At 36.5% G+C, this 12,694-nt stretch overlaps 1 protein-coding gene across 6 annotated transcripts in view; it reads left to right on the plus strand.

The window, feature by feature from the left end:
• The window catches only part of Samuel (SAM-motif ubiquitously expressed punctatedly localized protein), an 86,070-nt gene that overhangs the window by 24,480 nt on the left and 48,896 nt on the right, over positions 1–12,694 (plus strand). The window contains exon 1 of one of the 6 annotated variants that reach the window (XM_069058467.1): positions 5,845–5,988. The exons of the other annotated variants lie outside the window; for them this stretch is intronic. Within the exon in view, the coding sequence (XP_068914568.1) occupies positions 5,949–5,988 (40 nt within the window). The 5' untranslated portion in view covers positions 5,845–5,948. Of the gene's footprint in view, positions 1–5,844; positions 5,989–12,694 lie in introns of those variants that run through there. 6 annotated transcript variants of the gene reach the window in all.

Consider the following 12,694-nt stretch of genomic DNA (forward strand, 5'->3'; position numbering starts at 1 on the left):
GTTAACAATAAAATTTAACGCAAATGTTGAAATTGCCTCCCGCCAACTATTTGGCACTCACCGACACTTTGTACACTGCGCTCAATAATGTCAGGACTTATTTGTTCCGTTTCAGTGCGAATTCTCTACCGCATATCGTTCTAAATTGTTTGGTCTATTAAAATAAACCTTCCATTGTAACTAAATCTATTGAAAAACAATTTAAGTTAAAAATTAAATTAAATTTTTTGAAGTAAAATTTGTCATTTTCTCGAAAAAATTGTTATGTAAGGTGTCAATTTTTTTCATTGATTGTTTAGCTAATACGAAGGCGTACCAGAAAAATAAGAAAAAAATGGGGGTTGTCATTAAAAAAAAATATTGATGACGTCATTACTAAGAGATGACAAGCTGTCAATATAAGCAAAGTTCTGAACAATATGTACTTTTTAAAAACAAAGTTGACCTGTTCAACGATTTTTCTCAGAAATTAATACTTTTATCGAATTTATTCCGAACTTTACGAGTGCACTGTATGTAAGTACTTACATAACTAAAAAAATGTCTTAGCTCCTTTCTTTATTTTCCTTCAATTTTACTTCTTTATTTATCAGAAAGTATTTTATTTTTTTTTGTATCCCACCTCTGTGTTCCTTTTGTATTTCTTTCCCTTTTCGTTGCTTTATCCATTTCCAACATTTCTTTCCTCACTTCTGCTTTTTTTCAAATTGTTTTTAATCTCATTTTACATTAATTTCCGAAAACTGACCTCTCTTTAAAGACGCTCCAAATTTTAGAAAGTCTCACTTTTACAATTCCAAATGTGAACATTTTGGGTAATTTCAGGTTCTCAAAATGGTCGATTTTAGATATACAAGATCCAAAAAAAAAATGCAATTGTCTTTCTTTTTTTATTTTCATTGCGACTCGTCCATTTTTATTAGTAAGTAGGTACATATTTTATAATATTCTTTATTTCCCACTTGTGTTCTTTTTAAATTTTTCTACTTTTTGTTGTTTCATTCATTTCCAATATTCCTTCTTCTACTTCTTTTTCCATTCCTCTTGCACAGTCTTTTTAATCATATTTTAGGACGTTCAATTTCCTAAAATTTAATTCTTCTTGAGACGATGGAAATTTTGGAAAAATCTCACTACTACAACTACAAAACTGTAGACCTTTTCGTAATTTCACGTTCTGCAAATGACCGATTTTAGACAGAAAAGATTTTTTTTTAATTCTTAATTCCTTTTTTCGTTCTTCCTTTACTTTGACTCCTTTATTTATTGGCAAGTGATTATTTTTTTTTTATTTCCTAGCTCCATTTTCTTTTTTGATCTTTTTGTTCTTACATTCTTTCTTCATTTAATTTTATTTTGGCTCCTTCCTTTATCAGTAAGTAGGTACTTCATTTTTTTATTTATCACCTCTTTTGTTTTTTTATTTAATCTTTGTTTTGTTGCTTCACTTCTGCTTCTTTTTCAAATTGGTTTAAATCTCATTTTACATAAATTTCCAAAAACTGATCTCTCTTTTGAGACGCTCCAAATATTAGAAAGTCTCACATGTACATCTCCAAATCTGGACCTTTTGGTTAATTTCATGTTCTCCAAATGTTCGATTTTATACACACAAGATTTTTAAAAAATTTAATTTCCTTTTTTTTGTTCTTTTTTTCTTTCTTGCTTTCCTTCTTTCTTTACTTTTACTTCGACTCCTTTATTTATTAGCAAGTGTTTTTTTTTTTAATTTCCCAGCTCCATTTTTTTTATTGTTTTGTTCTTAGATTCTTTCTTTCTTTGTTTAATTTTATTTTGGCTCATTCTTTTATCAGTAAATAGGTGTTTTATTTTTTTTATTTCTTACCTCTTTTTTTATTTGTTTTTTTTTGTTTTGTTGCTTTATTTTTTACCATCCTCTCACTGCTTCTTGTTTAAAGTGTACTCGTATTTAATCATATCTTAAGTAAATTTCCAAAAATTGATTCCTTCTTTTTGTCATGATTCAAATTTTGGAAGATTTCGCTTCGGCAACTCCAAATCTAGACCTTTTGCTAATTTCGCCATTCATTTCCAACATTCCTTTCCCTCCTCTGCATCTTTTGTTGGTATTGCGTTTTCCAAGCAGTCAATTTTAGACATGCAAGATTTAAAAAAGAATCTTAACTTCTTTCTTTCTCTATTTACTTTCATTTCGGCTTTTACATTTATCAATAAGTATTTTTTTATTTTTTCTTCTTTTCATTGCCTCATCCATTTCTAGCATTCCTTTCTCTCCTCACTTCTGCTGGTGTTTCAGTGTTTTTTATCTTATTGTGTGTCAACTTCCAAAAACTAACTTCTTCTTGGCACTGATAAAATTTTGGAAAATCTGGTTTCTGCAACTTCAAATCTGGATCTTGTGGTACTTTCGCCTTCTCCAAATGCTCAATTTTCTTTGACTCTTCTATTTATCACTAAGTATTTAATTAGTTTCATTTCCCACCTCTGTCTTCTTTTTTGATTTTTTCCTCTTTTCGTCATCTCATCTCTTTCCAACATTCCTTCTTCTTTCACACTTTCTTAAATCCCATTTGACACAACTTCCCAAAAACCGACCCCTTCCTCTTGGCACGCTCCAAATCCCTCTTCCCCAACTCCAAATCTCCACTGTAGTGTTCGTTTCGCCTCCTCCAAACCGTCGATCTCTTTTTTCTCGTGCGTGTCATTACCATTAGCATCCCGTGGACGCCTTCATCCCATAACGACCTGAGCCCGATCCGAAATGGATTCGTGCCGGTCTCGAGCCGAACAATACAATTTAATATTCAAGGTGAATAATAACGCTCACACAAAAAAAGAGGGTAGGGTGTAGTGAGTGGCGTGAGACGACCCCTGCCTCCAGAAATGGAATTGTGCTGTCTTAAGGTCGGAGTTCACCGAAACGTGGGCGTGGCGAGATGATTGTTTGTGGGCGAATCCTCGCCACGACGCAGCCTTGTATCGGATTATTGCAATAACTACATCCTGATTCACTCCGTCTATTAATCTCTTCACTAAGGTGCTAACAAGGTCAATGCAACCAGCGCGTTACCTTTTTACCACGCTTTTGTTGCTCCGATGTTTGTTATTGCAGCCGCGGAAGTGGTGGACCCCCGGGGGCCACTAATTTTCAACGACACCCCGTAGATGAACGCCCCAGTACAGCGATACAGGGTGGGTGTGTTTTATGTGGTGGACAGCTCATTTGAATTCTTTCGGGTCTCGAGTTACGCAATAGATTACGAGTTGTGGCAAGATTCTTTGTTGTCCTCTCCGGTTTTTATGTCTTTATCTTTTTCCTGTCAGGTGCTCCTCAGAGACATTACGGTTGTAAATTTGGACGTAATCTGGGTACGGCGCGAGGTGATGCTTTAACTTCTGGCGTGCTTGTATCGTGTGATCGAGAAAATTTGTCAACCTCCAAGGTGAAACCGGACGTCTTCTCTCATTGGTGCACTTAACTGCGGTAGCTAAAGTTATGCCAGTTACAATTGATTTTAGTCGCTAAAAATTAGATAGACTTGATGGTTTAATGGTAATGGAAATTGCTCGAGAGATTCTTATCAGGTATTTTGTTGTGACTGGAACACGACTGCACACATGTTTACACGAAACGGCAACAAGCAACTTCCTAACCTTACTTTCTTCGGTTCCGGTTTTCACAAAATAAATGTCCTTTCGTTTCTTTAAAAATTCACATATTTCAACAGTACTATTGTCACTCTAAACTGAATTGTTTTTTGTCTTGTTTTTTTTTTCAATTCGATAATTTATTTAAATTTTCATAATTACATCTTTCGCCTTAGTCGTAATTCCTACTTCCTGAAACAAACTCTCCAATCGGCAAAATCTGTCCTTGTCTTTTTCGCCGCACTCATTTGTTATTATAATCACGATCGCAACCTTTGTTCCACAAAAAAAAAAATCTCCTCCAGACAATGATATCACCTCGATCACGTCTCCAAAATTTGGTGACACCTCTCCACCAGTCTCCCTCCAGTCGCCTCCGATTCGTGTTTGTTTAGCTCGACGAGCTGTTGAACTCCTTCACCGATGGCACTCGAAGCATTCCGGAGGCAAAGATCAATCCCCCGATAAAACAAAACAATCCAAAAATAGCCGAATCGCTAACGACAACAAATTAAAACCCAATTAGAACGTCCAAGTTTCAGATGTAAATTTGTTGGTTTCGCAAGTCCTCAAACGGGACTCAGTTATGTCAACAAGCGGTCGAAGGACGTAACCTCTTTACGTAACGTCCTTCGGTACTCCCACGTGGTCGCGAAAGGTGGTACCCGGAGCCGGTCCGGTCCTGGCGAGACCCTAAAAGTTGATAGTGAGGCACGATTTCGATATTTCAGGCCAGCGGGGGCAGAGGTACGGCCTGTTACCTCTGAACCCCGAAAGGTCGTACCGATTATGTTGCGGCATCAACAACACGACTTGTTTTCGAAGATTGCACCACTTTTTTTGAGCGAAATGTCGCTCGGTACCACCGGTGCCTTCTAGATTCGTCTCCGAGCCTCGACGATTCATCTTCTCGGGTGAAGCTGCAGGACCAAGAGAGCCGCGGTACCACCGTTCGTCTGTGGAATTCCTTTCGGCGCCCATTGTCTAATCTCCGTCGACTCATTGATTAAAAACTGAACCACCAGCATCAGTGTAATCGCTGCCCATCTATAATTAAATCAGTTCTGGTACTGTCGGCGTACCCGTTGCGTTTTTTCTCGCCGCCGCTCCACTCTCCTTTCGGTTTTATGTAACAGGCGAGAGTCTGTTCGTGCTGACCCGTGGCCAGACCTTCGGGTCAGAGGTGGCAGTTCAAGGAGTACTCGCACATTCAGAGTCGTGCTTTTTAACCTGCTTACGCTTAACCCACCGCACGGTTCAGCAATGTCAACGCCGTCAATGCACTTTGCATTGTGATCGACGAAAAACGACGACGATTCGGAATTAGCCAGTGGCGCCCGCATTCGCACCGGGAGGCAGTACTACCTCTTCGGAACGACCATTTCTAATATTTATGCTAATGGGTGTACGTGTTAGTCTGCATTAAATAACGCGCTGGCCGTTATCTCGTTTGTTGCGTTGTGTGCAAGTGCAACGGCGTTGCGATTTTTCGCTAAATTAATTGAATGCAACGCAAACAGAACGGAGTGCACTGATCTTTTATCGAAACGACGGCGGCTTTCCTGCCCCGCAGCTGGCAAAAACGCAACAACGCCGCCACCGAAGAAAAATTAAAAGGAAAGAGGAATCAAAAGAAACGAATAAAAACTAAGAAAATACAAACACCAAAAAAAAGCTTTATTTGTACATTTTGGAGAAGTACAAAAAGCACATACCACAAATTTTCTGTGGGATCCAGGTCTGGGATCCTTAGTGTTAACTTTTTTTTTATCCACCCCTTTAAAGAAAACTATAATTTTACGTAATCACAAACGGACGAAAAGTAACTCTTTTTCGGACGCTGACCGTGGCGCCATCTGTTGGTTTGTTTAGAATCAAGAGTTCCTTTCGAGAATTTGCCAACGCTCTTGCGGCTCGTTAAAACAATTACAAATTATCCGTTGGCATTTAAGCCTCCATCGAGGTAGTGCTCGCGACGTTTCGTCATCATGACTCACTCACTCCTCCTCCAGCGAGACAAATTTTTCGTAAAATCCCCCTGCCCGGGGCCACCCTCGCCGAGGGCCCAAAAACAAGAGAGTGCACACAAGTCATACGCGGTCGAGGTTATAGGTCCCCGGCCCGGCCCTGACCTACGACCCGCTGAGCCCGCTTTTGTACCAACGTTTGCTTACTCACACTTTGCGCTCGTTCTCCGCCGACGTTTCGACTGCTTGAGCGCGCCGCGACCCATCTGGTACCATCGGTGACGGTGACAGTGAGAGTGGTGCGCGAATTCGGTACCACGGCGGTACCATGGTGAAGTGATCGAACGCAGAATGATCAAGAGCGAGAACTGCCAACTCCTGTTCGGACTGTGTAAGTATGGACGGGAGCTTTTTGCGCTTTCGACGTAATCGCGATGATTACGGCGAGCAGGAAGTCGGGATTAATAACGAACGATAAATCCTTGCGAAGGGACCTTGGAGTAATTACAGGTGTTATTCAATATTGCAAAAAATGTACATGTTTGTGTGGTAATGTCAAAGTGCGGAAACAACGAACTTGACTCGACGTAACTCTTGATCTTTGCGTTTTTTGTTTGGGTTTTTTTTTTGTAACGCAATTCGTTTTGATTTGTTGATTTGCTAACTAACGACGGCTCCGAGAGTGAATTAGTTGCTGATTTGGGTTTTTAATCGCAGCCGCTTTTTTTTTTCCTTTCCAATTCTTCTGTCCGGTGGACTTATTTGGTATTTTGACAATTCTGGTCAAGGTCGATCTTGTGTTAATTCATTTTGGGGAAAAAAATTATGACTAGCAAGAATACAAGTCTACGCTCGCCGTGATTGAAAAAAAATTAAAGAAAAAGTCTTTACTCACCGTAATTAAATTTCAAATGATAATAGCAATAATGATGGGATATTTTGAATATTTCCCATTTTAAGAATTTTTTAAAATGATTCTTAATATTTAATTGTTAATTTCAAATTCACCGTAATTAAATTCGAAATAATAATATGTAAATGATGATGATGGTATTGATTGTAAAATGAAAATTTTGTCGGGTGGAGACTTTTTAAATTTGCCGCAAAAGGAAAAAAATGATAAATAAATTGAGCGTAGGAGAAATTTATGTTTGTGTAAATTTCGTCAAATTTCAGATTAGGAATATTTTTTGCAATAAATGACATTTTCGGAATCCCATTCTTTTGTTATCTCATTCATCATAAAAAATACGAAAGGTTGCGTTACGTTGTCCAACTTACGCAACGGTTGACGACAGAACCCTCATTAGTGCACAAATAATAATCGAAAGGGGTCATCAGATGAAATGACTAAAGTTTCTACTTGTAAAATCAAGGAGAGGAAGAGAAAAAATTCCGGTGTAAATTTTGAATTAAGAAAAGATTTCAACGTTTCGTGTCTGACAACTTCATTTTTTTATGTACAAGAAATATTTTTCCTTCGCTTCCACAAGGCGAAAATCGCGTAAACACGACGATATCGCAAATTAAACATTTTAACTATCTCGACCACGTTCCAAAACCCTTACTTCTCCCAAAAATTAAACGAAACACTGTGTATATATTGTGTATATGTATTCTAAATCTGAATGATTTTCTGGTGCGTTCAAAATACATTTCTTTTAGACCGAGGTTACATTGTATCTTTTTCTGGTGGCTCAAAATAGGAACATATAACGAAGAAAAACAAAATTGTCAAAAAAAAATTTTTTGCAAAAATAAAACTGCTAATTGATCATTTTTAGGATCACTAATGCTTTTGAACATAATTTATGGCACGCTGGGTTTGAAAGAAAAATAAAAAATCTCTGAAGCTTGGATTTTTTCAAAAAAGATTGATATACAGGGTGTTCCATAAAAAAACAAATAAATAGAAAAAGAGATTTTGGGGCACCCTTGTAGAACAGAAGAGCAAGAAATTTGAATAATTCCCTTTTTCATAAAATTTTTCCTTTTTAATAAAAAATTTTCTTTTTATTTATCTTTCTTTCAAAATGCTTATTCACGTTTGACAACATTTTTATTATTTTATTTTTCGGAAACTCTCACTTTCTTCCTAATTTTATCTTCGTGCCCTGTTTTTTTGTTTTCTGTTCTGTACATTTATTCACTGTGTAGATGTATATTCCTCAACAGTTTCGTCTTTTTTCTTTTTCATGATTTTTAAAAAATATTGTTCATTATTTAATTATTTGTGTTTTTTTAAGACATGCAATTCTTGTTCATTTTTCCAAATTTTTGATTATGTACTTTATTTTTCAAAAGCATTATTTATTTTCTGCTTTTTTCTCTTAAATTAAGTATTCTACCTACTACTATCCCACCTCCACCCGGCGGCACGGCAATTTTGCCGGAGTACATACACTATTACGGATATTACTATCAAGTAATAGTGCAGTGCTTATCAACATAATTACCGGCGTCTTGCCTCCGCATGATATGGCTTTCACATTTTTTCTTTTTCTTTATTTGTTTTATTTTTTCAATTGGATCTTAAAAAATATCATTATTATTATCTACTAACAATGTTATTCAGTTATAAATGAACTAGTTGGCTGAAAAATCTAGCAAACATCAAATTTTGTTGTAGGTATTTATTCGCATCATATTTTGGATTAATATACAGGGTGTCGTAACAAACTGATTTAGCTTTCAGGCATTTAATTTATCCAAACTTACAACTTATATGTATTCATCAACACATTTTTTGCAATTCGTTTTGGCATTTCTTAAATTTACAAAATTCTTCCGAATCTTCATTGGCTTTGATTTTTCCTAGTCTTTCACCTCAATTGCTCACTTCTTGCATCTCAAAACTACAAACGCACGTCCCGGCCAGTGGTTAACGTTTAGTGTCACTTCCGGCAAATCCAAAAGTGCCAGCAACGAGGAAATCTTGCGAAAACGTTTTGGTCTGGGCTAGATGCGCGGCCACAGTATCTCGCCTCTCCACAGAACAGAATAAATCATGATCACTATTAACATTATTATTATCGTGGAACACTTCCAGGTCTTTGTGTGAAATCGTAAACAGATTTTTCAAAATTTATGGACCATAAAATCTGAGTGTGGATTGGCGGGAGCAAAAAACCGGCAAAAAACTTTCTGAAACGACAACTTCGAGACAAATTAAAACCTCCGATGATCCAGGACAGGTCTCGACAAACGAGAACGACTTCCACGAACACATAAAAAATCTATTTATTTATCGGCGCGCACTCATATTAAGTATGAATATTAATCATCTCTTTTGCGGCACATCCTCCGAGAAAAATGACTTATGCCTTTCTCGGCTAATAGATATTTTTTTGGTGTGTTTGCACCAGCGTGAATAATAATCGAGATGAGCGAAACGCGAAGGCGACGGTTTTTGTCGCTGTTTGTTCAGGCTTATGCAATGGCCACCAAATAATCCGACAAATTGCACCCGTGCCTGTAAGTTATAGGGCCGCTGGCCTCGCGAGCAGGGGTCCAAGTAGTCTCCACCCGGGACAGCCGCCGCCTGTGCGTTGCTGGCGGCGGTGATGGATCGCGTCCGAAATTGTTGTTAATTTTTATTGGTAATTAAAGGAATATATTTAATTCTGTTTTATTTATGGGAAAAGAGCGAACTCGGCTGGACGTTACGTAAGGTTTTAAAACGACGGCCATTTAAAGTTTGGACAGTAAATCATCCTGAAATATGAATATTGCCGAGTGGCAGTAGTTAAAGTAACAAGAAAATCGTGAAATTTACATTAATTCCGAATATTTCACTTAGGCCCGATGAGGTGATCAGATTGGAGGAATCGTCGAATGGGAGACGAGCCAGCTTCCTTAATTAATTTACATGTTAATCAAAGAGCGGACAGTTTGAAATTTCAGATGCACCACAGGTGTGGTGATGGAGATCGAGGCGATAACGAGGCCGCGGGGAGGCCCCCGAAAAATTATAAACGATCGAAATGTGGGAAACGCGATTTGGATTTGAGAGGTTGGGACCTGGGGGACATCACACACGTGAACGAAATTAAAATTAATTTTTTTGGTTGGGACAAGTTTTTTGGAAATCTGGTCCCCAAAATGTGACGTTCGTGTCGTTTAGAAGGATTGGACCAAAATGTGATTGTCATCTCGTCGTGTTTGTTTTATTTGGGGCCTGTGGAAGATGTTTAGAAATTTTGCGAAATTTTGGGTCCCGTTGAAATTTACTTCGTTCATACTGTAAATGTTTGAATATTCAAAGTTGGTGCACAGAGGAAGGGAACTGTGATCGAGAGGATGTAGCAAAGGTGCATAAAACGACGAGAATTGTTTTGACAAGTTTTTCGAAATCTGGCACCGTTTTGAAATTTGGCTCCCAAAATATGACGTTTAGTCCTTTAGTATTAGATAAAATGTAATTTTTATCTTGCTGTGTTTCTGTTGTAAAATTACACATTTTGGGATCATCAAAGATATTTCAGACATTTTGCAAAAATTTTGACATTCTTTAAATATTTATTCAAAAATAAAAGGTTTCGATATTCAAAATGTTTGCAGAGGACAAAACGAATGTAAAGGTCTTTAACTGTCTCTATTTCTTGCGTCGTTATGTTTTTCTTGTCTCTAAACATCATAATGAACAAGAAATTTCGAAAAATTGTGAAATTTTTTGGCCCTCCTAGATATAGACTACTCTTCATAATATAATTTTAAATTATCATAGCTTACTTAAAAAGTGACTCGAAGATTTTTTCATTGTTTTCAACTACTCGCGGTTCTTTACTTGTTCTCAAAAATTTGGAAAAATTAATCAAATTGAAGTCCACTTCGATGTAGATATTTTCTGTGTAAGATACCTACTTGGATATCCATAATTGTCATGAAAAAGAAGTTTTTATCGTATCAACTTAGTTCATATGAACTAAGGAAGGGTGGATGCGTTCCTGGAAATAAAGAAAAAAAAAAGGAAAAGAACAGGGAGAGGCAAAAAAGGAAGACAAGAAGTGGAGGAGAGGAGGTATTTCGTACAGGCAAGAAAACAGCAAGATCACCTGAAGTAGAGGAGTAAAAAGGCAAGGAAATTGAAAAGTTACTAGAAAAGCTGGAGGAAATGAAAATGGAAATAAAAAAGGAAATAAAGGAGATGCGTAAAGAGAACCGAGAAGTCAAGAGAGAAATCGAACGACTAAAGGAAGAATTTAAGAATAAAGAAAAGAAATGGGAAGAAGAGAAAAAAAACAGCATGTCTGAGAAAGTAACACGGCTGGAAAGGAAAATGGAAAATGAAGAAAGCAGAAGAAGAAAAATAACATAGTGATAACAGGATGGAGAGGTGAAGGAAAGAGCAAGCAGCAGATCAAAGAGGACATAGAAAATCTTGTAAAAGAAAACATAGAGGAAGCTAAAGTCAAAGACTGCTACAACATAAATAAGGATCAAGTACTAGTGGAAATGGAAGAATGGAATGCGAAAGAAAAAATAATGAAACGAAAGGGAAAACTGAGAGAAAAGAAGGAAACAGAGAAGATATTCATAGACAATGACCTTACAAAACAAGAACGAGAGGTACAGAAGAAACTAAGAACCATCGCGAAAGAATAAAAAAGGGAAGGGAAAGAAGTAACAGTGTGATATTGTAAAATAACAATCGAAGGGGTACAGTGTAGATGGAATGAAAAAAGCGGGAGACTAGAGGTTTTTTAGTAAGGGGAGGAATATGGAATCGAGAAAACAGATGCAACGGAAGTGGAAAAAGGACAAAGAAAAAGGTAGATGGATAAAGAAAGTGGAATCCGGAAAAGAAACACAACGGGAAACACAAGAGAAAAAAATACGAATGGGAAGGCACAAGCAAAAAAGATAAGAAGACAACAAAAGTGGGTGTATTATATTGGAACGTAGAGGGTTTAAGAAAAAAAAGAAGAAGAATTTTGGGACCACGTGAGACAATTTGAGATAGTGGGACTGGTAGAAAAATGGGTAGAGCAACGGAGCTGGGAAAAAATAAAACAGTTGTTATCTAAAGAATACAAATGGGAATGTCAAGGGGCAAAACGTGGAAAGAAGAAAGAAAGAAAGGCGGAACGGAATTTTGGAAATTTTTGGAATTGATAGGTTATATTTATGTGGATATGTTTATGCTGTAAGGAATCCGGCAAAATAAAATTAATTCAAATCTTCTCAACTTTTTTTAAAATTATGTATTATTAATTTCAAAAATTTTATATCTTTCTTCTGCTTCTTTCATGGCCAAAAGTTTAACCGTCCGTGAAGAATGAAGCACAGACGTGATTTTTTCATTATCATTGTTTTTTAGTCGTATGCATGTTTTAAAATGCGATGCAAAATGCTAAAACAGGATAATTAAATAATTTAATTTGGGCAAATCAAAAATATTTTGGAAATTAAATTTTTTTTTCGTAACATAATATACAAGGTGTAATCGAAATACACGGAATAATTTTAACTACGAGCTACTGGCTTCATGTGGAACTCGGAAAAAATATTTAAAAAATTCTATGTCAAAAAATAAAGTGACATTTAATTTTTGAGGTACAATTTTTTATAGTTGCTTTTAGTCTTCTACGTTGTCCGACAACGTAGGTAAAATTTCGGCACATTTTTAAGATACACCCTTGTACCTATATCGTATTTTATAAAATGTACGCCAATGCGACGTAACCTCTAGGAAATATGCTTCAAAACAAGGAAACCGCATTGGTGAGTTCTACATGAAGCCAGTAGCTCGTGGTTAAAATTAATCCGTGTATTTCGATTACACCCGGTATATTTAAATGTCCTGCAAAGAGTAAAATATAAATGGAAATTATTAAACTTTTTTTTTCTTTTTTTGAAGATTTGCAAAATTATGACAATCTCATTGTGTCTATTTTAAGATGAACATTCGTATCTGACCAGATAAGAATCTTAAATAGTTATAAACGCCGAGTAAAAAATTATCTACTTCTTGCATCTTTGTTTTTTCTTTCCTATATTTTTTTTTTACATTTTTTGTTGCCCTCCTATGAATAGAATAGTCTTCAAAAGGTGGTACATTTCCTTAAAACGCAACTAATTAATTATTTTTTCCATTA

The sequence above is a fragment of the Tenebrio molitor genome, chromosome 9 (assembly GCF_963966145.1).
Source record: "Tenebrio molitor chromosome 9, icTenMoli1.1, whole genome shotgun sequence".
Taxonomy (NCBI): Eukaryota; Metazoa; Arthropoda; class Insecta; order Coleoptera; family Tenebrionidae; genus Tenebrio; species Tenebrio molitor.